At 38.2% G+C, this 25,158-nt stretch overlaps 1 protein-coding gene across 1 annotated transcript in view; it reads left to right on the forward strand.

The window, feature by feature from the left end:
- The window catches only part of LOC109090197 (dedicator of cytokinesis protein 10), an 89,737-nt gene that overhangs the window by 39,156 nt on the left and 25,423 nt on the right, over positions 1-25,158 (forward strand). The window contains 31 exon segments of the mRNA XM_042770714.1: positions 4,242-4,361; positions 7,286-7,375; positions 9,137-9,219; positions 9,750-9,822; positions 9,968-10,099; positions 11,044-11,178; positions 11,272-11,458; positions 11,893-11,984; positions 13,019-13,102; positions 13,217-13,369; positions 13,500-13,754; positions 13,838-13,960; positions 15,049-15,131; positions 15,248-15,370; positions 15,448-15,527; positions 15,613-15,800; positions 17,034-17,102; positions 17,194-17,286; positions 17,379-17,502; positions 17,610-17,731; positions 18,727-18,801; positions 18,890-18,982; positions 20,219-20,337; positions 20,424-20,493; positions 20,772-20,883; positions 20,991-21,064; positions 21,563-21,709; positions 21,952-22,035; positions 23,468-23,564; positions 23,680-23,712; positions 24,830-24,887. Of these exon segments, the coding sequence (XP_042626648.1) occupies positions 4,242-4,361; positions 7,286-7,375; positions 9,137-9,219; positions 9,750-9,822; positions 9,968-10,099; positions 11,044-11,178; positions 11,272-11,458; positions 11,893-11,984; positions 13,019-13,102; positions 13,217-13,369; positions 13,500-13,754; positions 13,838-13,960; positions 15,049-15,131; positions 15,248-15,370; positions 15,448-15,527; positions 15,613-15,800; positions 17,034-17,102; positions 17,194-17,286; positions 17,379-17,502; positions 17,610-17,731; positions 18,727-18,801; positions 18,890-18,982; positions 20,219-20,337; positions 20,424-20,493; positions 20,772-20,883; positions 20,991-21,064; positions 21,563-21,709; positions 21,952-22,035; positions 23,468-23,564; positions 23,680-23,712; positions 24,830-24,887 (3,371 nt within the window).

The raw sequence follows: 25,158 nt of genomic DNA on the forward strand, positions 1-25,158 counted from the left end.
TTCGTCTCAAACGCCATTTCATCTTTTTCAGTTCCTTCTTCATGCACACCGGTCAGAGGCAGAGTCAAAGTTCTCTGTCTGGTTCAATTAGTTTTCTGATATTTTCCACATATAGCACCAGATAGTATCGTAGTATCGGCTCACAGAGGACCATTTAAAATGCGTGCTCTTTTTCATGTCCACATTCCCAACACTGCACCGCTGGGTTACTGATTATAAACTATTATCAACCCAAATTAAGTCAAATCAACCCAGCTTCCTCACCCACAGTGTTTGGGTTGAAAAAAGTAACCCAGCATTTTTAGAGCGTACGTACAGTTACAAAATATCATTCGACTGCTCCAGGAGTGTAAATTTTTGAAACAGTCAGCATTTCAGATGCTGCTTATCACTCACACTAACCAACAAATGATAGAACATAGAGGAGACTTTGTTTGTCCATCAGGAACTGATTGGATCATTGTTCTTGATTGCTGTCGTAATTACTGCAATAATTTCACGTGAGTGACAGGTTGCTTTAGAGGAGAGGTGGTAACTCTGACTGCTTTATTGCCTAGTCCTCATACATCAGAGAAGTGGCATGATAATGATTTGATTAAAGATTTGGAGGGCACACTTTTGAAACAGTTGGAGTTTACGTCTGCCATATTGAGCCTTACAGTTTCTTCCATTGGTTATTTATATGGTGAGTCTTTTGTAATTCTGGCTCATTGATCATCAGGCTTTGTGTTTCATTATGTTTGGGATTAAAGTGGCTACACTTTTGAGTCTGATGATCTTATTTATTTTTTACCACAAAGGACAAAAAAAACCATTTGATCATTCATAATGTTGGCAACAGGGTTGAATAGCTTCAGTGTTCGAGCTTGACCAAAACGGGTGGGTGAGAAGTGATTGCAAGTGACCAGAAGTGAAATCACAAAACACAGTTCCTTCCAAAACTCTTTATTTGAATGTCACAGCACTTTTTCAATGTCTCCTTTGTCTCAAAAACCAGTTTCAGGTCTTGGATTCTCATGTAATGAGCTGATGCGTTGAATCGGGTGTGTTTGATTAAAGAGACATGCAAAATGTGCAGTGATGGGGCTCCAGGAGCAGGGTTAAATACCACTGCTTTAAATCACCATAGTGACAAATCAAAAATCCAGATTTGTAATATACTTGCATTTGTTTTTAAAGAAAACAATAAAATATCACATTAATGGAAGTATTCAGAACCTTTGCTTTGACACTTGAAATGTTGTTCTATTCCTATAGACCATGAGTATCCAATCCTGCTCCAAGAGGGCCAACATCCTGCAGATTTGAGCTCCAACAAAGTTGCCTGAAAGTTTCTAGTAATCTTGAAGAGCTTTGGTTTTCATTCAGGTGTGTTTAATTAGGGTTGGAGCTAAACTCTGCTGAACAGCGATCCTCCAGGAACAGGTTTGGACACCCATGCAATAGACAGTCTATGAGATGCTTCTACACTTTTTTTAAAGATTATTTTATTTTATTGTTTTATTTAAACTTATTATATTGCCTTTCTTGGATTTATTAGAAAGAGTCAGTAGAGATGTGACATGAAATGGCAGGGGAGAAGTGTTGAGGATGGAAACAGGAAAGGACCTCGTCAGCCAGGAATCGAGTTTAGGACACCCGCAAACATAGACCAGAGGTCTTCAACCCTGCTTCTGGAGACCCACAGTCCTGAACCAGATAATCAAGGTCTTCAGGATCACTAGAAAAATCACATACAGGTGCACTGAATCAGGTTTAAAATAAAGGAGCAGGATAGAAGACCTAGGGTTACTACACTTTGATTAGCACTTTGGCAAATTCAGTCGATTGAACATTATATGTTTTTAGGAATTGATATCTTTTTAGGAATTTCAGGAATAGCTTAAGATTCATATAAGAGCAAAAATCCAAGCCATAAGATCGAAATAACTGCCAGCAGATCTCAGACACAAGATTGTGTCGAGACCCAGACGTGAAGAAGACTACAACAAATTCTGCTACATTGAGACTTCCCAATGGAACTGTGGAATTTTGAAGAGTTCTGGAACAACCAGGACTATTCCTAGATCTAGCTGAGGAACTAGGGAAGCAAGATTCTCAAGTTTGATGAACCTTAAAGGGGACATAACACACACATTTTCAACCAATCTCATGTTAATCTTGAGTACCTGTATAGTAGTACTGCATCCTTCATATCTCAGAAGAGTCTTTAGTTTTATCAGATTTATAAAAGAAAGATACAGCTTTACGATTCTTTCCAAAATCAGCCGAGCTCCTGGAGGCGTGCCATGGGCAGAGCTAAAGAGTCCCGAGCACTTATGCGCTGATTGCCAATAAAACACAGAAATATGATGCAGTTTTACTCAATCCCTGCGATTCCAGCTCATGACTGGGATGCTTTATCACTGGGAACCCACTATTTTTCAGTATCAAACGATCTGCAAATCCAGCGTCGAACTGGGCCTTTTTTATAAAACATTCTTCACTGAAATGACAGGAACAAACACACATGTGCAAAAAATTTGACTTACTATCCCAGAAAAACAAACTGCATCCACTGCCGACGACTTCTGTAACCCAAATGAAGCACGTTGGTGGGCTTCTTCCAGGAGAAGTGCCCAAACAAGGAATTCCGCTCTTCATGAAATCATCAAGAACCATGCTTGAAAAAAACTTTCAGAATCTTCGAACCTGGAAGGAGTTTATTTGGGACAGAAATACTCCGTCATACATCCCAGTCATACGCAGTTTTTTTTTAAACTCTGGCCATTTTTAACATGAGAAACCAACTTTTTAACAGTGTTAATAACTCCGAATGCATGAAATAGCATTAGAAATCCTTGATGCAAAATTCACATTTACATGGTGTTTGAATATAATGTGTGTGTAGCAGTGTGTGGACACAACCACCCTACAATGATAAAAATCAATTCACTTCTTTTTTTAATCCCCCCAAAAAAACCTAAACAGTCTCAACTATCACACCGGTTTGATTTTCTCAGCAGTATGACATCATACTGCACAAGCCCCGCCCATGACTGCTGACAGACGGTCCTGTAATAGCATATTTCCATGCTACCAAGCACACAAAAAAGATTGGGGAAAGGACAGCGGTAGCTCATAATCATTTAAAAAAGCCATGCACTGAAATGGCTGGCTGTGAACAGAGCTGTTTTTGACAAGGTTTTACACGACCATTGGGGAATTTAAGTATTTTGCAAACATTTCATGAAGACTCATACCAACTTGTGGAAAATGGGTATTTTAAGTGTCATGTTTATGCTCATCCCCTTTGCAATTGCAAGTTTTCGTCAGGTTGGGATTGGGGAAGGAAAGCTAAATGCAGCATAGAATCCACATGATCAGAATGCCCCTGACTGGCAATAGGTTCAGCTTCTGCAGGTGTGGTGTTAAGTCAACCCAAGAGTGTCTTAGGGTCGACTCTGTATATGTCCTTGAGTGGCCCAGACAGAGACCAGACTCGAACCCAATCAAGCATCTCTGAAGAGACCTAAAAATGGCTGTGCTTGTTCAACCTGACAGAGCAGAAGCGGATCTGATGCAAAGCATGATGCAAAATCCCCAAATCAGTGTGTGTCATCTGCGTACAACATGAATACCCTTTATGAAACACACAAAACCTTACAGTCCAGTTTATTTGCACAAAGGTTTATCTGTTTACAGGTTTTTTTTTCGCTGATATCAGAGAAATCTGGGAAGAGCGTCACTCAAGTCCTTTTATAATTCAATCTATTGGACCAGTTGCAGAGTTGGATCCAAACACTTATAAACGTTGTGAGCGCTGATTCAGATTTGGCTGAGAAATCCACCTGATGTGAAGGATGTTTTCCATGCTTATAGCTTTATACTGAAGTGGATTTGAATCCACTTAAAGGTTCACCATCAAAAGGTTTATGAAGTGTAACTGCATTAGAGTTGGAGGCCTCTCCCTATAATTTATTTTTCATCTGTATTTTTTAATTATTTGCTTTGATCATTGGTTGCATTGTTGTCAGTGATAGTCTGAAGCAAAGGGACCAATAATGTGTTGCCAGTTACCTTACAATTTATGCTCTATCATCAAAGATGATGCAAGAGCATACCAGGATATATTTAAGCAGTTTTAACACTTAGTACAACTGAAAGTCTGATGGTTTAAAATGAGTGTACTTGTGAAAAGTGCTAATGCTTTTAGATTCTGATGTTGTTGGTGTTGATACAGTTTTCTTTGTGTCTCACAGCAGGAGAAGCCCAAAGTGATCGACCCTCTGGACTATGAGGCTGTGATTTCAGAGCTTGAACCTGAGTTCAGAGAAGATCCTCTTCAAGATCTCCTGCTATTCCCAGACCTCGACTTCACTGTGAGTGCTTGGCTTTCTCTTTGTGTGTGAGTTTTTGCTTGTGCGTATCTGTGGTGTTCATACATGTATGCCCCATGATGATGTGTGTTGTTGATCTTTTAAAAATGCTCTAAAAAGTGTCTTTTCTGAGAGGTGTGGCAATTTATATAAAGTCATGAAGTAGGTGTTGAATGACTGTGTGCATGCTTGCGTATGTGTTGAAGCTTCTCCCTGTACGCAGCACAGAAAAGAGCAGAGGCCTTTCCGACCACATCCTCTTTCACACATAGATTCAGGCTTTACATGGCACAAATATAAACACAGCTTGCGTGACTTTACTGAGTGAGCACACACAACCATATAACACTTAGTATTGACTATGATGTGCTGTTCATGATGAAAAATGGAGAGATTAAAACTAGAAAGGCAGCGAAGCTGGCCAACATATCCAAATCGGCAATCAAGCTGAGTAATCCAGAGAAGCCGGCAGTAGGCCAGCACTGGGCATAGTGAACACACACACACACACACACACACACACACACACACACACACACACACACACACAGACCAGGCTAATTAATTCCAGATGCAGCAATATCACGAGCCCATGTCAGCATGTGGGTGATTGAGACCTCTACTGGTGGATGCTGGAAGTGTTATGAGTAGATTTTGCTGTGGATATTACAACATATATTATATTTTTGGAGAGTGACGGATGTGGTCACTAAGACAAGTCATAATGTGGAAAGTACTGCGTCATTTTTTCCAAAATAAAAGCACATGTGGTTGGGGAAGCTACCTCTTCCAGTTTTGAGACAGGTAGGATTGAGTTTAGCACTTTATTTGAGATGAGCAATATTGCCAGATGGTGCAGTTGCTTTCCTCGACTGCAGCTTAAAGGGACAGTTCACCCAAAAATGATTGCTTTATATGATGAACAGATTTTATTTAGGCTTTTATGTGCCTAATAAAAACTAGAGCAAACTTTATGTGCTCTATTGTATCAATAAAACATGGTTAAAATATTACACAAAACAAAAAGGGAGGGTAAACGTCCAAATTATTAGAAAAGGAGCGATTTAGGCACTAGTTACATACACTTTCTCCAGAGTGTCTCTCCATAATAAGAGCATCTCTGATTAAACTTCCGGATGAAATTGGACCTTACTCTGGCTCTGGCAAGCAATGGCAGAATAAAGGAAAATAATGGATGAATAAAAACAAAAGAATAATGAATATAATGTCTCATGCTAGAGAGAGGTGTGAAATGCTTGCAGAGTGAGAACACATTAGTATGAGATCACAATCATATAAAAGTGCAGATGGAAGTGGAAAAGTCTGTGGGTGTTTTACTGACAATGTGCAAATTAAAGAACACAGATGCAGATCAGTTCCATAACGATCAGCGCAATCTGCCAAGAGCAGAGCATATTAGCGCAGAGCTGATAGTCAGGTGCGTGTAATCTGCTAACAACACGGCCGCAAAATGGGTTAAAACATGCTTTTTTGGGGCACTAAGTAATGGTGCAAATGCTGACTACTGCAAACCTTGGTAAATCACCAAACATGATTCTTTAAATGCTCTCCTCTCATAAATGTTGTCTGAAAGGGAAGCTCCTACAAATCCATACAGTATGCAGTGAGGTAGGCTGCAAAAATAAGTATGTCTATGCCTTTCATCGCTAATTTTTCTTTAGTAAATCTTGACAAAGGTGAAATTAGGTGAAATTTGAACACTGCATTGCCCAATGGATTTATTTAACATTACCCCTGGAAAACATTATTTTTTAAAGCTCTCATTGGTGAAGAACAAACTGTGGTGAGCAATGGTGCAAGAAAGACTAAATCATCTGAAGAGCAAGTCCAATGAGAGTGACGTACTGAGAGATTTAAACTGCTCTGGCATCAGAAGGAAAAAAAATAGTTTGCAAGGTTTACTCCATCTGGATACTTAGTAAAGTTACAGTAAAGCTCAAACGGAGTAACATTTCTGCATATTTTTATATCCCGTTTATGAAGTTCTGACAAATTCTAAAGTAGCTTTGCTCACGCTTTATTTTAAAGTCCAGTTCTCGCTATTAACAAACCATTAACTCAATAAACTCCTTATTTGCTGCTTATTAATAGTTAGTAAGGTAGTTGTTAAGTTTAGGTATTGGGTAGGATTATGGATGTAGAATATTCTCATGCAGAATATGTGCTTTATAAGCACTAATGAACAGCCAATATGTTAATAAAAGGCATGCTAATAAGCAACTAGTTCCTATTGAGAACTGTCCCCTATACTAAAGTGTTATTGTAGCTTTTGTTAATTGAATCTTTACTTGTGTGCATGTGAAAATTATGCATAGTGTCTATAGGTGAAAATACATCAGTAATGGATTGCTTCCAGGATCTCAGCCTTAGACCTGCTGTATGTCACGCTCAATGGACATGCTTACTGGACTATTAGATGTTATTTGAGTTCAGATCACACTCTCATATGAAGAAGAAGCAACAAAACATTAAAAGTATTCCAAAATGCCAGCAGGACTCATTCTCCTCTCATATTTGCCGTTCCTATCACTTCTCCTTCAGCTGCATGACATCAGAACATATTATTTTACTGCTTCCTGGGTCAAGAAAAAGTTATATTTCCTCATTTTTAACCACAAAACACTTGCTCTGGCTAAATCTGCTGTATAAGGATGCTTTGCTGTCACATACGTCTGCACTTCAGTAAACCAACAGAATGCAGGTTAAGCTGTTTACAAGCAAAATCAGGGTAATAGGCACAAATCTAGCTGTGTTGACTGTTTAAGTCATTTACTTGACCAGCTTGAAGCAAATATGCTTCCCACAACAGTGTGAAACAGAATCATGACTCCCGTCACACAGTACAGTTGCGTTCACTCCACCGGCCTGTTGTTGCACTGAGACTCTGTGTGTTTGTGTTATTGTAGGTGTCCACTCTTCCTGTGGAGAGGAGAACGCTGAAGTCCACTGTGCCAGAGGGAGCCGACACACATGCTGAATGTCTGCTGGTCAGACAGGTGAGTGCTGCATGTGTGGCTTTACTTCGGATCTCAGATAAAAGACTAAAACAGAAGACCAGCTGTGCCTTACGTGTGCTGCTTACTGAGAGTTCACTGAGAAAACAACATACAGTTGTATATTAGTATGCTGTAGGGCCTCCTTTGGCATCAGTCATCTTGCAGAACAGAGGTGACTACATGATGCTGGAGGAGGAAACGTTTCCTGACCCGCTCCTCCAAAACACCCCAAAGTGGCTCAGTAATAGTCAGATCAAGTCAGATCAACCTTTACACTCTGCTCTTACTGATGCAAATCAGTGAAGTTTGGCCATGCATATGTGACCCTGGACCACAAAACCAGTCATAAGGGTCAATTTTTTGAAATTAAGATTTATATGTCATCTGAAAAAGCTGAATAAACAAGCTTTCCATAGATGTATGGTTTGTTAGGATCTGACAATATTTGGCCGAGATACAACTATTTGAAAATCTGGAATCTGAGGGTGCAAAAAAATCTAAATATTGAGAAAATCACCTTTAAAGTTGTCCAAATGAAGTTCTTATCAATGCATCTTACTGATCAACAATTAAGTTTTGATATATTTACGGTAGGAAATTTACAAAATATCTTCATGGAACATGATCTTTACATAATATCCTATTGATTTTTGGCATAAAAGAAAAATCAATAATTTTGAAAGATTGAATCAGAAGTTTGTATTGTTAAATATTTTTCCCAGAGACTTAAGACTGGTTTGGTGGTCCAGGGTCAAATATGTAGAAGGGAAACCTCCAACACTCTGCTGGCCAGTGCTTCAGTATAATTGTGCTACCCCTGTATTTAGGGCTTAATATATAGTATATTTATGACTCTTAGAGGCTTTGAAGTCAAATTTCTGTGCAAACATCCTTGATATTTCTAGGTTGTCCATGACTGTGGAAAGCCAGAAACCATAAAATAATCCAAATACTACCACATTAAAATGACACCTTATTCAATTTCCTCTGAACCTGACCATGTTTTTTTAATACTGCCCTGAATAAGTTCCTGTGGTTCAGTGGTAGAGCGTTGTGTCAGCAGCTCAATTCCCAGGGAACACACATTACATACTGATAAAAAAAAATAATAATAATAAAAAAAAAAATGTATGGCCTGAATGCACTGTAAGTCGCTTTGGATTAAAGTGTCTGCTAAATGCATAAATGTAAATGTTCACCTGACCGATGTTTACATGTAGTCTAACACAAGACTAAATAACAGCTGAAGTTACAAAAAGTGACCTAGTTATTACCAGCATAAACTGGTTTTATGTTTGGTTCACATCAGTCTACACTCCTTACTATATAATGACAAAGCAAAAAAACTGATTTATTATAACTTTGGAAAAGAATTAAAAATGAAATATCACATTACCATAAATATTCGGACCCTTAACACTGTACTTAGTTTTGTTGAATAGAAACATCAGTCTACTTACTAGTCTACTTACTAACACCTGTGTTCATTTTTAGTGTTATCTCATGATTTATGTCCGTTTATTGAACCAACAAATCTTTCACACACGTTTGAGCTTTATAGCTTCAGGAGTGCTTCTGAACTGCTTGTTTTTAAAGAACTTGACGCAGTACTAAAACTGTGTAGAGTAGAAGTCTGAGGTGCTTTTGTGTGATGGTTTGCACAAACAACCGTGACTGTCTGAGATAATGTTTAGCAGCACTTATGCTCTTATAGTAGGATAAACTTCTGCCTGTCTTTTTCTTTATTCTTCTTCTCTATAGGCCTGTCAATATTATAACTCCCAGCTGCATGTGATCCAGTATAAATATGAGGAGTATGCAGGGGACTACCGCACGCTGCCCAGGTACAACTCCATTCACTTCTGTGTCAATGACATAAAAGGATTTTACATATGAGGATTTTAATGAAAAAAAAAAATCTAATTTATAAAGACAAAGAGTTGGCCTCTTAGTTGTTTTATGAGCTTGGACAGGATTGGACGAGACGTGGCCAATGGTGATGTTTAGATCGGCTGTCTCTTTGTCTCTGATCCTTTGTGATGTCCTTCAGAAGCCTGTTTTTCAGTAAAGTTGTTTTTACTTGAGCGGTCTCGCTGTATACAGTCTATTAATTGTGCAAAATAACTCAGACCTTACTCAAAATCAGACGTTTGAGAATCAACTTAAAGTAAATGAGCACATTTCATTTTCTAATATCTAATATCAAATTATTTGTGTCATAGATTAAATAATTTAGGAGATTTTACATGATCCATTCAGGTAGATTCCATAAGTGTGGAAGTGAAGATCGTTTGTCTTTCCTGCTTTTCTCTTCGCTATCGAAGTTAGTGGCAGTGATTATTTTCTCTCTACCACAATTCTTCTTCCCCGATAGGAAGCTGTGTAAATCAGAGAAGTTGCCCTCTCACTCCTTTGAGATCGACCATGAAGACGTGGACAGAGATGAGGTCAGTACGGTACATCAAGCTGAATTTACAGAAAAGTTCATTACAAATTATGTAAATGTGGAAGTAAAGCGTGTTTAATTCCCAAATGCACTTTGTAAGCAACTCCGCCTCACTTTATAAGCTCCTTTTTTATTTTATTTTGTAGGACACAACTTCTCTGTCATCGTCTAAAGGAGGAGCAGGTAGTGCAGGTGCGGGGGGAATCGGGGTTTTTAAGTCCGGCTGGCTCTATAAAGGGAACTTTAACAGCACTGTCAACAACAGTATCACCGTCCGGGTAAGAGTGCATGTCTTCCCCACACCATCACAGATATCTGCATTTAACAGATGCCACTGAGGCCATTATTAAACTTCTCATCACATTCTGCATACAATGTGCTAAAATGTGTGGTCATTTCATGAGTATGACAGAGGAAGAAAATACTAGATTGGGGGTTCACTTAAAAGAAGAGTTCACTCAAAAATGAAAATTTGCTGAAAATGATCAGGATGAGTTTGTTTCTTCATCAGGTTTGTAGAAACGTAGCATTGCATCAGTGTCTCAGCAATGGATGCTCTGCAGTGAATGGGTGCCGTCAGAATGAGAGTCCAAACAACTGATAAAAACATCACAAGTAATCCACAGCACTCCAGTCCAGAAGACAAAAGATGAAACACATCCAGCATTAAGATGGTTTACCTTTAAACCTTTGCTTTTGGCTAAAATAAGAGCCCATAAAGTGAAAAAGTCATCTGGTCTGAATCAGGAGAGAAATCTGCACAGATCAAGTACCGTTTACAAGCCAAAACAGCTCTTAACAAATATGTGGTGTGAGAGACAACAGGAGATGGACTTTATCACTGCATTATTCTGGATTTTGGACTCGTATTTTAGCCTAAAGCAACAGTTTGAAGTTAAAAACATCGTAATGCTGGATGTGTTTCAGTTTTTGTCTTCTCCAGATGTTCACTGATGGACTGGAGTGCTGTGGATTATTGTGATGTGATGTATTGTGAACAAACTCATCCTAATCTTGGATGGCCTCAATACTTACATAATTGCACTGATGCTTTCATTCTGTCAGACTGTGTTTTGTAGAATGGTAGACTTATATATTCTCTAAGTTCATCTACTGTTTCCGATCATTTTTTATTTATCTTTTTCATTACAAATTCTGTATTATCAGCAGAATTATTTGAGTGAAAATTATTGCTGATTACCTGTTGCTTGTGCTTTCCCAGTCCTTCAAGCGCAGATATTTTCAGTTGACTCAGCTGACTGACAACTCTTACATCATGAACTTCTATAAAGATGAGAAAATATCAAAGGAACCCAAAGGCTGTATTTTTCTGGACTCGTGCACCGGCGTGGTTCAGGTCGGTAATATCTGTTTTTAAAGTGGTTCAGCAAACATTAACAATGAGATGACCAATGACTGAGATTTCTCATGCTTTCTGGGTTTCATACAGAATAACCGCCTGAGGAAACACGCCTTTGAGTTGAAGATGAACGAAGTGACGTATTTTGTCCTGGCTGCTGAGAACGAGCAGGACATGGATGATTGGATCAACTCTCTCACACGCATCCTTCAGATCAGTCCTCCGGACGGCCCGGCTCTGGATCGCAAGAGCGCAGACCTGAGCGACAGCAAACACGGTGGGTGCTTGGAAAGTACGAGGCGCTGAAGTACAGAAGGAGCGCTCTACGTTATTTTGTGTGTCATTGTAAATCAGTCAAATCATTGTATTGTCATTGTAAAAACAAGCGGCACAAAAAATGCATCGCAGGATCGGTGCAATAATCATTTCTGCACAGAGACTTCGTTATTTTCTCCATCTGTAGCACACAAAAGGAAAGCAACTTTAGATCTTTATTCAACAAGGCCTATTAGGCCTCTGAGAGAAGCTAAACTGATACTGATTTCCTTTTGGATCCTTCTCATATTGTTAAGGTTAAATTCCTTCGCTGGTGCCCACGAAGTGGGACCAAAATCCACTAGACTATTAGAAGCATGTGTGAAGGTCACTGCGTGTTTGCATTGTGCACTTGTTTATTGCATTTTTAGCTAAAGTGTTTCTTTGTTGTTGTAGTTTTAGAGATCACTGATGTGTCATCAAATCATGTCCCTGTTCAAAAACACGAGGAAACAACTGAAAACGGCATCCACCCTGAACTGGCCAAGGTAATGCTTGCAATTCTGTCACGTTACATCCTGAATTCTGACACGCCATCATTACATCCTTTTTCTGAAAAAGGGAAATGGCCCTTGATTCATGAAACTAATTTCTGTGTGAATCAGTCATTCAGGATGTAGGCGTTCACATTCAAGTCTTTTATAAACAGTGTGTTTAAACCAGAGGGCTAAAATCTGGGTAGAAAAGAGCTTTTATTTTTGAATTTGATGGTTTTAGGTGTAAAAATCCTGTTAAGTGCACCTTACCCATACAGCAAAAAAAAAAAAAAATTTACAGCAAATTTTTTTGCTAAAATATGTTTCAAAATCTATTTATGCAAATATATTTTCTCCTATTTTTTTAAACGTTTACACATTTAAAATATATTTTCAAAAATATACACAAAATGGCCAAAAAATATATTTGCTAAAATACGTTTCAAAACATATTTATGTACCAATATTTATCTACTGTACCAATATATCTTTGCCTATTATTTTCTATATTTTTGAAATATGCTTTAAATGTATAAATATATTTTTAAAAGCATTCAAAAAAAAAATTTTGACTATATATTTCAGTCCAAGAAAATGCATTCATATATTTGATAAAATTAATCATTATTAATCTACTTTTGATCTTAGCTTAATTATAGGCTACTGCAATGTATTTTCTTGCCCCTGAAATACATTTAGAAATATATTTTGTGAAGCTTAAAACTAAATATATTTTCTGCATCAATTATCTTTTTAATTTATATTTAATTTTTGTTACATATATTTAGCATATATTTAAAATAAATTTTAGCCAAACATATATATATATATATGTGTGTGTGTGTGTGTGTGTGTTTCTTCTTTTTTTTGCCAAATGAGTAAGGAAACATTATATAAAATAAAAAATGCTGTTTGTGATCCTTTCAATGAGTGATTCACTCTTTTACTGTTTAGAATCTTAAAAACAGCTCAAGCCAAACATTTAAAGACATAAACCTGTGATTAGAGCATTGCACATGATTAACACTGATGTTGTGATGTTTCAGTATGTTTCTGAGACAGAGGAATCAGCGAGAGCTGCAAGACGAGAGGAAAGACTCAACCTGTTCTCTCTGGATCCTGATATTCCTGTACGTCTCACTGCCAGCCGTCTGTCAATCGATTGCATTGTTGGGGTTTTCACAAAGGAACTTTCATTGTGGTTGTTATTTTGTTTTGTGAGGAAAGGATGCTTTGTGTTGAAGGTTTTGAGGAGCCCCAGGATGGAGTTTGGGGAGTCTGCTTCTGTCCAGCCGTTCGATGAGAAGCTCGGGAAGAGACTGATGATCTCCTGCCGCTCGCTCAACCTCACACTGCAGGGCTGCGTCAACGAGGCCGACACTGAGCCAGTGACTAATGTACGATCTCACGTCTCACTTTATAAACTTAGGAGACAAATAGGGTGTGCAAACATAGACTCGGCAGTTTGTAGTGTATCATTTATTAATCTGCATATATGTATGCTAAAGCGCTGCTGTCTCTCCTCAGATCGAGCCCTTCTTCGTGTCGGTTTCTCTGCTGGACATCCGTGAGGGCAGGAAGGTTTCCGCTGACTTCCACGTGGACCTAAACCACGAGCTTGTGCGGCAGATGCTCAGTAGCTCTGGTAGTGCAGGAGATCAAGGCTCTGATGGTGGTAATGGTGCTCCACAGGAAAACAGCCTCAACTCGCCTGCAGAGAAGAGAAGAGAGGACTGCCAGCTGAGCCCAGAGCTGGAGACCTGGCTGCACTTCACCAAACAGGTAACAGCGCAGGAGCCCTTTAATGTGTCACCGGCTATAGATCTGTGTTCATGTGTGCTTTAAATGGTTGATCATTCCCGCAGGCGATTTTTTCCATCACAAACCCGCACACAGACATCGTGATGGTGGCACGGGTGGAGAAAGTGCTGATGGGAAATATTTCCAGCGGTGCAGAACCCTACATTAAAAACACAGATTCCAGCAAGGTATTTCATTTCAATGATTTTCCGCTGTAAGTCGCTTTGAATAAATACATCTGCTAAATGCATAAAGGTAATGTAATGTGTATATATTTATATGCTATATGGACAAAAGTATATGCACACCTGACCACTTGCGGGACACCAACAGAAACTTTAATGACATTGCATTCTAAATAAATACAGTAGACATTAATATTGAGTTTATCCCAGCTAACAGGGAACGTTTTCACTAACACTATATAACTGTTAGGACAAAACATTCTTATCACTTTATTAATACTTCATATATGTTCTCAGAACTTTGAGAGAGAACATTCTTAGAACAACATTCTTTGAATGTTATTTTTACTTGATCAATTTCATTATAACGAGAAAACGTTCTGAGATCAAGGTCCTTATGATGCTTTTTGTACTCGATGAATGTTCTTTATGTAGAGAGAAAACGTTTTTAGAATATTAAAAATAAACATTTAAATAATGTTATATTTTGAATGCAAATAAATTTGCACAACAATGTTTTAGTAAACTTTAAAAAATGCCATTCTAATCACAAGAAGAAATCTGGACGTTTTAACATTCCGAGAATATTAACAATAAATGTTCAAATAACGTTTTAGGTGAAAAAAAATGAGTAGAATGTTATGAGAAATGTTTTTGTAATGTTCTAATCATGACAAAACAAAAATCATTTTAATGTTTATAGAATATTAAAAACAAATGTTCAAATAATGTTATATTATGTAAAAAATAAAGTTCTTAGAACTTTGTAAGAAATGTTAAATAATGTTCTAATTACAACATTTCAATGTTTTTAGAATATTAAAATACATGTTTAAATAATATTATATCTCAGCTGAAAATAAATGTCTCTGTGGACCTTGCTTTGCACACTGGGGCGTTAATTTGCAAATGTCTCTTAGTTGTCACTAAATGTCACTACAGTAATGCCATTTAGACATGTTTATATGTGGCAAAAGGATGAATACACAGAATACTGATGTAAGCACAAATACTGTATGATCTAAGTTGGAGATTTCCTTTATTGATTTTGTTCTCTCAAATACATTGATTTGTTTCTCTGCTTGCTCCAGACTGTCCAAAAGATGTTGAAATCCAATAAGCAATTCTGTAGCAAACTTGGAAAGTACCGAATGCCTTTTGCGTGGTGTGTAAGGTAAGAGAATCCCAATCCATTCCCTGCTACTGTACTTCAGCTCTGCCACAACAAATGCTCAACATGCACTATTAGAAGATTATTTAAATAACCTTTCTTCCGTCTGTATATTCCAGGTCAGTATTTAAGGACAACCAGGGCACAGTGGACAGGGAAAGTCGCTTCTCTCCGCTCTTCAAACAGGAGAGCAACAAGATTTCCACAGAAGACCTCATCAAGCTCATCACAGAGTACAGGAGGTACACTCTCTGCAGTCACACTCAACGAATCACGCGTGATCATAAATGACCTCAGTAAGATCAAGTGTTTTTTACAGGGCAGAGAAGGCCAGTAAGCTCCAGATCATCCCTGGAAACCTTGAAGTGAACGTGGACTGTGTTCCCATGGAATGTCCCAGTACGTCCAACTAATACCTCAAATGCAGTTTTGCTCCTGAATGTTATTGCTCACACTCACCTGCGTGCATGCACATGTTCCTCAGACTGTGTGACGTCCTCGTGTGTGGCTCTAAAGCCGTTCCTGGACTGCGGTCTTCACGCTCCGACGGTCGAAGTGGACGAGTTCCTGCAGGACTCTTCGAAGTTTGCTCAGCCTTACAGAGTCTACAAGAATCACATCTACATCTACCCCAAACACCTCAAGTATGACAGCCAGAAGAGCTTCGCAAAGGTGAGGAAGACACACACAATGGATCTTTTGAGTCACAAGTACTGCAGAGTGTGAATGACTTAAATCTGTGTAAACGTACCCATGTCACACCAAATGCTGTCCCAGCTATTCAAACAACGCTGTCTGAATAAAGATTTTCAGTAACACTTTAGTTTAGGGACCAATTCTCACTATTAAAGGGATACTCCATCCCAAAATGAAAATGTTGTCATTAATCACTTTCCCTCATGTCGTTCCAAACCTGTAAAAGCTCTGTTCGTCTTCGGAACACAATTTAAGATATTATGGATGAAAACCGTGAGGCTTGTGGCATGTCCCATTGACTGCCAAGTAAATAACAGAGTCAAGGTCCAGGAAAGTATGAAAAGCATTGTTTGGATAATAATTTTGGATTTTGTGGTTGAATCGTAACGTTATGAAGTGACGAGAATACTTTTTGTAAGCAAAGAAAACAAAAAATGATTTTATTCAATAATTCCTTTGTCACCAGTCTCCTCTGTGTCTCTCCATATCACCGTATGCTGTGTATGCTCTTCTGTTTCATCCGCGCCACAAGGATAAGCTGTTTTCATTCAAATCAAAGCTAAATAAATGTAGAAACAGCGCATCCTTGTGGCGCAGATGATCAATAAAGTCGTTATTTTTGTTTTCTTCGTGTACAAAAAGTATTCTCGTCGCTTCGGTTGAACGTTACGGTTGAATCACTGATGGCAGATGGACTATTCTGACGATGTCTTTCATACTTTCCTGGACCTTGACACTGTTATTTATTTGGCAGTCTATGGGACAGTCACAAGCCTCACGGTTTTCATCCAAAATATCTTAAATTGTATTCTGAAGACGAACTGAGATTTTACGGGTTTGGAACGACATGATGAGGGTAAGTGATTAATGACAAAATGTTAATTTTGGGTTGGAGTCCCTTTAACTAGTTGCTAGCATGCATATTACTAGCATATTGGCTGTTTATCAGTACTTATAAAGCTCATATTAAAAGCAGAGTTACTTGTGACCATTTTTAAGAGTTTAATAGTTAATACATCATGCTGCGTTGAAAGTTTTCTGAACAAGTGTCATTGCAAATATGGCTTGAAAGAAAAAAACGCTAAACATAAGTCATTGTAGCACTGCTGCTTGTATTAGCAAACACCACTAATAATATATAATATAATATAGTTTTCTTCGTTCTTCAGCATACAGTCATGTTGTGTCTGTTCTTGTTTTATTTGATAGGCTCGAAACATTGCCGTTTACGTGGAGTTCAGAAGAAGCTCTGATGAAGAACATGCCAAGCCACTTAAGGTTAACATAACACACGTTTCCATCAGTTTCCATCAGCCTCTGCTTTAGAATTTGACTCGTGAAAACAAATGCTGTAAATCCATTTCTGCAGTGCATCTACGGAAAGCCAGGAGGTCCTGTGTTTACCACGACGGCCTGCTCCACCGTTCTGCACCATTCACAGAACCCAGACTTTTATGATGAGGTTTGCCGAAGTGCTTTAGCAGCTTCATTCTGACGCTCCGTTCAGATGAAAGTTATGAGTACTTTAATGTTTGTTGTGATGTGCTTGATCAGGTGAAGATTGAGCTGCCCACACATCTTCATGAGAAACACCACTTACTCTTCTCCTTCTATCATGTGACCTGTGACATCAATGCCAAGACCGGCTCTAAGAAGAAAGAGGCTCTGGAGACTCCAGGTATCTGCGCATGCACATCAAGCCCTGTTCTCCTGTGCTGTGTGTGGGGAAGTGCTGTCGTTCTTTGACACTGTGTGTGTGTGTGTGTGTGTTGGTTTCTGTTACAGTGGGCTATGCGTGGCTGCCTCTTCTGAAGGATGGACGTGTTTCCTCTCAGGATTTCAGTATTCCAGTCTCGTGCACTTTGCCTGGTGGATATCTACACATTAAAGAGCCTTCATCCACCAAAGTGAGCACAAGAATCCTGAAAAATGAATAAACAGACAGTTAGCAGAAAATAGATGAATACAGATATAAGTATGATGATGATGATGATGATGTTACGTCAGGATGAAGGCAGCTTTATAGGTCACATAAACCAGAACTCAGAGTCGAATGTTTTCACAGACAGTGATGAAGTTATTAACATCATAAATCCATAGCAAAAAAGTAATGCGCATTGATATCTCTATACTTTGTGTTATATAACCTTGGCATTAAATTACACAAAACTAATTTCTAATACAACAACTTTCTGGCCAATGTGATCAAACTCTTGATATTTTTTTGGAAAGTTATGGATTTTTTATTTTTCTGTTGGAGCGAATAGGAATGCAAAAATTATATTTGTTTTTAACCCCATACGCAAATGTGATATACAGTATGTACACATATTACACTTCATATGTGAAATATTGCCATATGGGTAACACTAGTTAACATTAGTTAATGTATTAACTAACATGAGCATACAATGAACAATTCATTTGTTACAGTATTTAATAATCTTTGTTAATATTAGTTAAAGAAAATACAGTTATTCATTGTTAGTTCACAATGCATTATCTAATGTTAACAAGCACAACTTTTGATTTGAATAATGCATTAGTAAATGCTGAAATTGACATTAACTAAGATCAATAAATGCTGTAGAAGTATTGTTCATGCTTATAGTTCATGTTAACTTATACAGTTAATTACTGTTAACTATTGAACCTTATTGTAAAGGGTTACCGTGATATGAAGTAAAAACATATGAAATTTGAACAGAAATTGGAACAATCCAACCTAAAACCTGCCAATACATATTATAACATTAGAAATGTATTTCTAAAATATATACAGTATGTGGAAAGTTTCAAAACAAGAGTCCTAAACACAAAAAATGCTGATTCACGTGTGATGTATTATAGTAGTAGTATTTTTTATTTTTGTTTCTTTCTGCTCCCCCGTGTTTCTGTGCAGGATGTGAAGTGGGTCGACGGGGGGAAGACGATCTTCAAAGTGTCCACTTTGCTGCTTTCTACAGTTTATACTCAGGTTGAAAAGAGCCACAGTCTCAGATGAGAATGTACCATGATCGTCTTCATATTTTGTGATCTCATAATTCCCGTGGATGTTTTTGCAGGACCCCCATCTAAACCGCTTCTTCCAGCAGTGCCAAAAACGAGAGGCAGACCTCTCTCAACCTCCTACCTCAAACTTCCTCAACTGCCTTAAAGTGAGTGCGTTCAGGGCCAGAACTGAACCGTAATTATACCTATAAATGCAACCCGTTCAATACATATTCAACTTATTATCTAGACACAGACACGTTTGCAAAAGATGTTTTATTTAAGATCAACAAGGAAACCACAAACAAGGACCAAACTATTTACATGCTATTTGCCTAAATGTACGCTTCCTTCTTTTGAAATACATAGATAGGTATGTGTTTTGCAATTTTATACAGTTTGTGTGTCTTTCTCCGTTTCGTCTGTTTTCTGTGAGGATAGACATTTTTAAATTAGACCTGCATCAGAATATATAGTTAATGAATTTGCTTATTCATACAGCAATACTTAATAATAGTTTTCATATTAATAAGCATGAATAAGCATCAAAATACATACTACAGTAGGAATATATATAAATGTATATATAACTGCATTACAGTACACTGTACACTCTAATATAAGAATGATTATCACATGTATGTGTTCGACCAGAGCCCTTCACTTCAGCCTATGATGAGCAGATGGACTGCTTTCCACTAATATTTTTTCATTCATTATTGATGAATGAATATCAATTCATTTCCATTATGCAAACTGTAAACGGTGTTCTAAACATTTCTAATCCAATTTTGAAGACACTGTATTTAACTCTTTCCCCACCAGCATTTTTGAAAAAAGTTGCCAGCCACCGGCAGCGATTTTGATGATTTTCACAAAAATTTGAAGGCCTACAGTATATTTTGCTGAATATGCAATACACCAAAATAAAGATCAAAGCCTCTACTTTTAAACAACAACAAAAAAATCGGTTTTATTCTATAAATCATTCTTTTTTTTTATCAACACTTGAATATAGGTAGATTTCATGAAAATGAAATTTCATCATATGCATCTGTTTACATAAGAGATAGCTAGTTTCTCTGTCCTGTTCTCGTGTGTTTTTGTACTCGTTCAGAAGATGTGTAATAGCGCCCCCGAGTGTATAACAGTGAAAACACGAAAAGCTGTAAAAACTCATCAATGGCGGGGAAGCATGGTCTTCCAAATGATGAGATAACTCATCAATGGCAGGGAAAGAGTTAATTTTTTTTAAGTGATATCACAATACAAATGTCAAAATGTTCAAATTATGTGTACGTAATTAGTAACTAGTATTCATCCTATATGTCTGTCAAAACATAACAATGTAACAGTCCATTTTATTTCAACTCAACGTTTGTTTGTTTTTTTTCCCCTTTCAGGGCCTTCTGAGCATGGAGAAGATTCATGTCATAATTCGCTTCCTTCCTATTATCTTCAACCAGCTCTTCAAAGTGCTCACCCAAAACGACACTGATGAAGTGACCGCCAGCACCACCAGGTACAAACCCATAACTCGCTCTTCTGAACGCAGTCAACCAACACCGCTTTCAGATATGATTCTCATTTCATCCTCTGTTTCATCAGGGTCCTGGTCCACATCTTAGCTAAGTGCCATGAGGAGAAGCTGGGCCACTGTTTGCACTCTTACATTAAGGTACAGTATGTGGCTCAAGCTTATGTGCGCAGTATATCGTCTCAGTTACTGCTGACACCGAGGCCATTGTTCCCTGAAGTGATGCATAGTAAAGAGCTTCTTCACTGTACATGGTCCCCTACATAAACAAGATTTACAAGGAGACATATTTTTGTTTATTTCATATAACCCAAACATATGATTAAAGAAAAAGTTGACAAAAATCTAGCAGGGAAAATAAAGTTGCTGGTGCGAATGAGAACATGGGACACATTTGTGTTTCTCTTTTGTTTAACCAGTTTGTCTTTAAGACTGAAGCGTGTGGCTTCAGAACCGTTCACGAAGAGTTGGCCAAGGGCATGACCTCTGACCTGAAGAGCAACGACCCGTCGGTCATACGCAATATCCTCAAGCCCCCCCCACCACCCCAACATGTGAGCTCACATGAGCATCGCTCTCTTACAGAAGCGACGGACCGTTTTTAAAGCCCGTCGACTGATATCTGTGTGGTTCCCTGCAGTTCTCGTGGTTCTTTCTCGAGATCATAGTGAAGTCGATGGCGCAGCATCTGCTGGACTCAAATAAACTCAAGGTAATTTCTGAGCCAACTCAGGCTTAAATCATCTACTCCTATTATATTTTAATAGCAGCCAGTAAACCTAAAATAATGACTTATAATCAGTGTGATGCTATAGTTTGAAGACCAATTCTCACTATTAACTAGTTGCTTATTATCATGCATATTGGCTGTTTATTATCCCTTAATTAAACAATACCTAAACTTAACAAATACCTTATTAACTATTAATAAGCAGCAAATTAGTAGTTTATTGAGTCAAAAGTTATAGTTAATACTGAGTTACTAGAACTCTTGGTTTGATTTTACTTAAACTTTTGACATAAATGTAAAATTACACTTGTAATATTTGACAAGTAAAATTTTATGCAGCTGTGGTCTACCTTTAACATTTTCGCCGTAACACCAACAAATCTGAATAAATAAGAGATGTTTCAATAAGCTTGCTGAGTGCTTGCAGCTCCTGCTGAACTTGTGTTTAATGAGTAATGTATAAATAACGTGTCTGCTCAGCTTCCTCGACCGCAGCGATTTCCTGCCACTTTCCAGAGTCGACTGGAGACCCTGATCATGACGATGTCCGATCACATCTACTGGAAGAGTAAAGAGATGGCAGAGGAGACACGCAGCGCTAATATGGCCATAGCAGCCTTTGTGAAGGTCAGGAGCAATCATTAAGAGAACTTCCCTTTTAAACGTGCGCACAACAAAGATTCAAATGAAGTAAATCATTAAATGATATGCAGGATCATTTTAAACTACATGAATAGGTTCTTTTATTTTATACAGTAGATGCATTTGGAATTAAACAGCCGATGGATCTGAATAGACAGTGTTTCTATTCATAATAACTCGTTGCTGCAATCAGTTTGTATTGAAATATATGTATTTCCCGTCCTCAGCGGTGCTTCACATTCATGGACAGAGGTTTCACCTTCAAACTGATCAGCAACTACGTGAACATGATCACAGCCAGTGACAATAAGGTACCTGAACGTGCTCACTTTTCTGTAGAAACACTAGTCTTTGTGCTTTGACAGAAGAGTAGAAACGCAAACTCATGAAGAGGTTTTGCATCTAGTTGTGTGTGAAAGTTTGGTGAACACTGACCAGTGAACTTCAATGTCAAGAGGACAGTAGTGGATCTGAACATAACAGATTTGACTCTTGGCTCAATACAACACAAAATGAATACCCGTGGCTCCTGATGATAAATGTTGAGGTCTTATGAAGCGAAACTGAACATTATTCACCGCATTATTACCTGTAATCCACAGCCGATTCTTTTCCATGAACTGACTCTTTCGGACAGGTTTGTTTGAATGAATTGGGTTCAAATAACTGATTCACCAGTTTGTTTATGTAATCATGTAATTATAGTAATAAAGCACCTATAATGATGTGAAATGTGGATGTTTTACATGTCCAAACTTGTCTAATCAACTCACCCTTTTTTACATGATCAATCAGAAAACCAGAGAAAAACATTAATTTTTCCCCTTCACTCAAGTGCTTGGTTCACGAATGCACACATCAGCGGCCCTTCGGTCAGAGTCGAGCTGTCAGTGTTCAGTGTTCAGTGTCTGCTGGAGGAACTGGAGCGCTGAATGAGTTCATTCATCACAGGATCAGATACGCTGGTATTTTGGCCATTTCTAGTCGGAGTGACTGTCAGGAGTCTTAAAATCAGTTTTGATTGAGTAACTGTTCAGATGATTCAGTCCGATTTGGTGAACTGGTTCATCCAGTTCACTAAAAGAATCTATTCAAAGAATGATTCATTCACAAACTGGACATCACTCTGGACTGTTTGCCTGAGGTCCCGGGTTGTAAATAATAGTTTCTTGCACAGACTGATCGTTTCTCTTCATAAGACCTCAGTACATCGTCAGGAGACTCGGCTATTAATTTTGCATTGCCTGATAAGCTTTGTTATTCTAAAAAAACTGGTATGCACTGACTTGCAGTTTTTATGGATCACTAAGGAGCACGGTTTCAGCTAAAAGTCTTCATTACTGTTCTGCTGAAGAAACACAGTCACCTACATCTCACGTGTCAAATTTTCATGTTTGGGTGAACGATCTCTTTAAAGCTACAGTTTTATGACAACAAAAATCCTAGTTTGAGCTGTTTGTTCCAGTGTAAGAAGATATTTTGCTTGCTCCAAGTCTAGTGTGATTACGGCTTCAGCGTTAAAACAAGGACACACACATTAAAAGATCCTAGTTATGAAGAACTTTTGCTATGTATTGACTGACGGTCTATTTATGTATCATTTCTGTGTGTTGTTGTCATGGCTGTTTAATCCATTGGCACGTATTTCGTGCTCTGTTCATGAAGCTCTCTGTTGCAAAGATGTTCACTAAAGAACCGCTTTGTGTGTGCACAACGTGTTTTGGGTGCAAATTATTTTTCCAGACGCTGTGCGAGCTGAAGTTTGAGTTCATAAGGGAAGTGTGTAACTATGAGCACTATGTCCCTCTGAGTCTTCCCATCCCGTCTGCACGAATCACAGGTCAGAGAGCACCACCGGCTCCACCTCTGTGTGTCTCATGTGCAAATCTTCATGCTCACGTCCTAATTAGCATCCACCACTGATATTCTCTCTGTCTCATTTCTCTCTCTGTCAGACAAGGCATCACCAGAAACCCAAAGTGCTCAGGGTAACTATTAAGTGTTTTTTTTATTGAAGTTTTTTTACTTGTTTGTAAAAGTTTGACCAGTTCCTCAAAGGTGTGGCTTAGTGGATAGCATATGCGTTAATGCCAATTTAAGTAAATGCTATGGATTAATTTTAGACTAACTTTATATCCTCTCTGCAGTTTAACATTTAAACCCAATTGGCTTTCTTTGTATGAAGAGAGAAACATTCTGCAGTTTCTATTTTGGGTGAAATATTTCTTTGTAGTACAGTCGTAGTCCAGTCATATCAGTAGCCACTGTACTGTCATGATGAGATGACAAGTCTCAAAGTAGTTATATCAGTAAACCCGCTATTATTGAACGTGTTCACTCACAAAATAAATGCATTGTCACACTTTGAATAGTGCATTTCTAGAATGGGTACTGGTTGCTAAAATTTTGGTTGCGTTTGCATGAAGCTTTCTCCACAACCACCTGGACCCTGTACCACAAGGCCAGCAGGGTCACTTTAAAATTAGTTTGGGCTAGGGATGTGTGCTGATGACTAATTTCACTGCCATTTAAATGGAAATTTGTAAATGACTAGACTCGTCCACTACTCTAAAAATAAGAAACCCTCAGAATACAGTCAAAAAAGTTGTGTTTATATGCGATCCATTTGAAATACTTGAACTATGAATCAAGGTGTCAAATAATCCTAGATATCTTATCATCTGAATTGATCTTGTTTACCATCAAATGGTTCAAATTTGCAAAAATGAGTCTGAATGTAAATGCACATTCACTCTCTGTCAGTAAATCATACGCTCGCACACCTCACTCGTCTCCCAAGCTGACATTTCTTTGAGCTCGCAGTGAAGAAAACACATACAAAAAAGTATTATTTTTAAAATGTAAAATGCTGACTAGCAGCTGCTGTTTGGTTTAGTCGACTAGTCTCGCCCATCTGTTGGTTTGCACCAACCCTGAGTTTTAAAGCAGGAAGAAAGTTGGTTAAAGTTTTATGCTTTAAAATTTAAAGTAAAAGCCGAAGTTCCCCAAAATACTCATTTATCTTATACCAACTTACTTGTTGAGTATCAAGAAGGGGACAGTCATCAACAGTTATGTGGTTTCTTTCTCTCTCTTCCCTCTCAGTGGACTTTCCAGAGTATAGTTTGACAGAAGAGTTCTGCAGGAAACATTTTCTCCACAGGCCTGCTGCGCTTGTTGAGAGAGAGACACCTGGGGCTAGCTCTGCAAGACGAGCAAGGACTGAGAGCACCTCGCATGTGTGTTGTGTGTGTGTGTGTGTGGTCGGAGGCCTGCCTGAAGAACCTCATGCCTTCTTCCGCTAACATTCTCAGGATCTTCGTTATGGACTCCTGAAACCTTATGCCCACAAAGGTTTATTTTTTTTTTTTTTTTTATTTTTTTGACAATGCATAGCAACATTATTTTTTTTTTTTTTTTTTTTTTTAAGGGTG

This window comes from Cyprinus carpio, chromosome A15, assembly GCF_018340385.1.
Source record: "Cyprinus carpio isolate SPL01 chromosome A15, ASM1834038v1, whole genome shotgun sequence".
Lineage (NCBI taxonomy): Eukaryota > Metazoa > Chordata > Actinopteri > Cypriniformes > Cyprinidae > Cyprinus > Cyprinus carpio.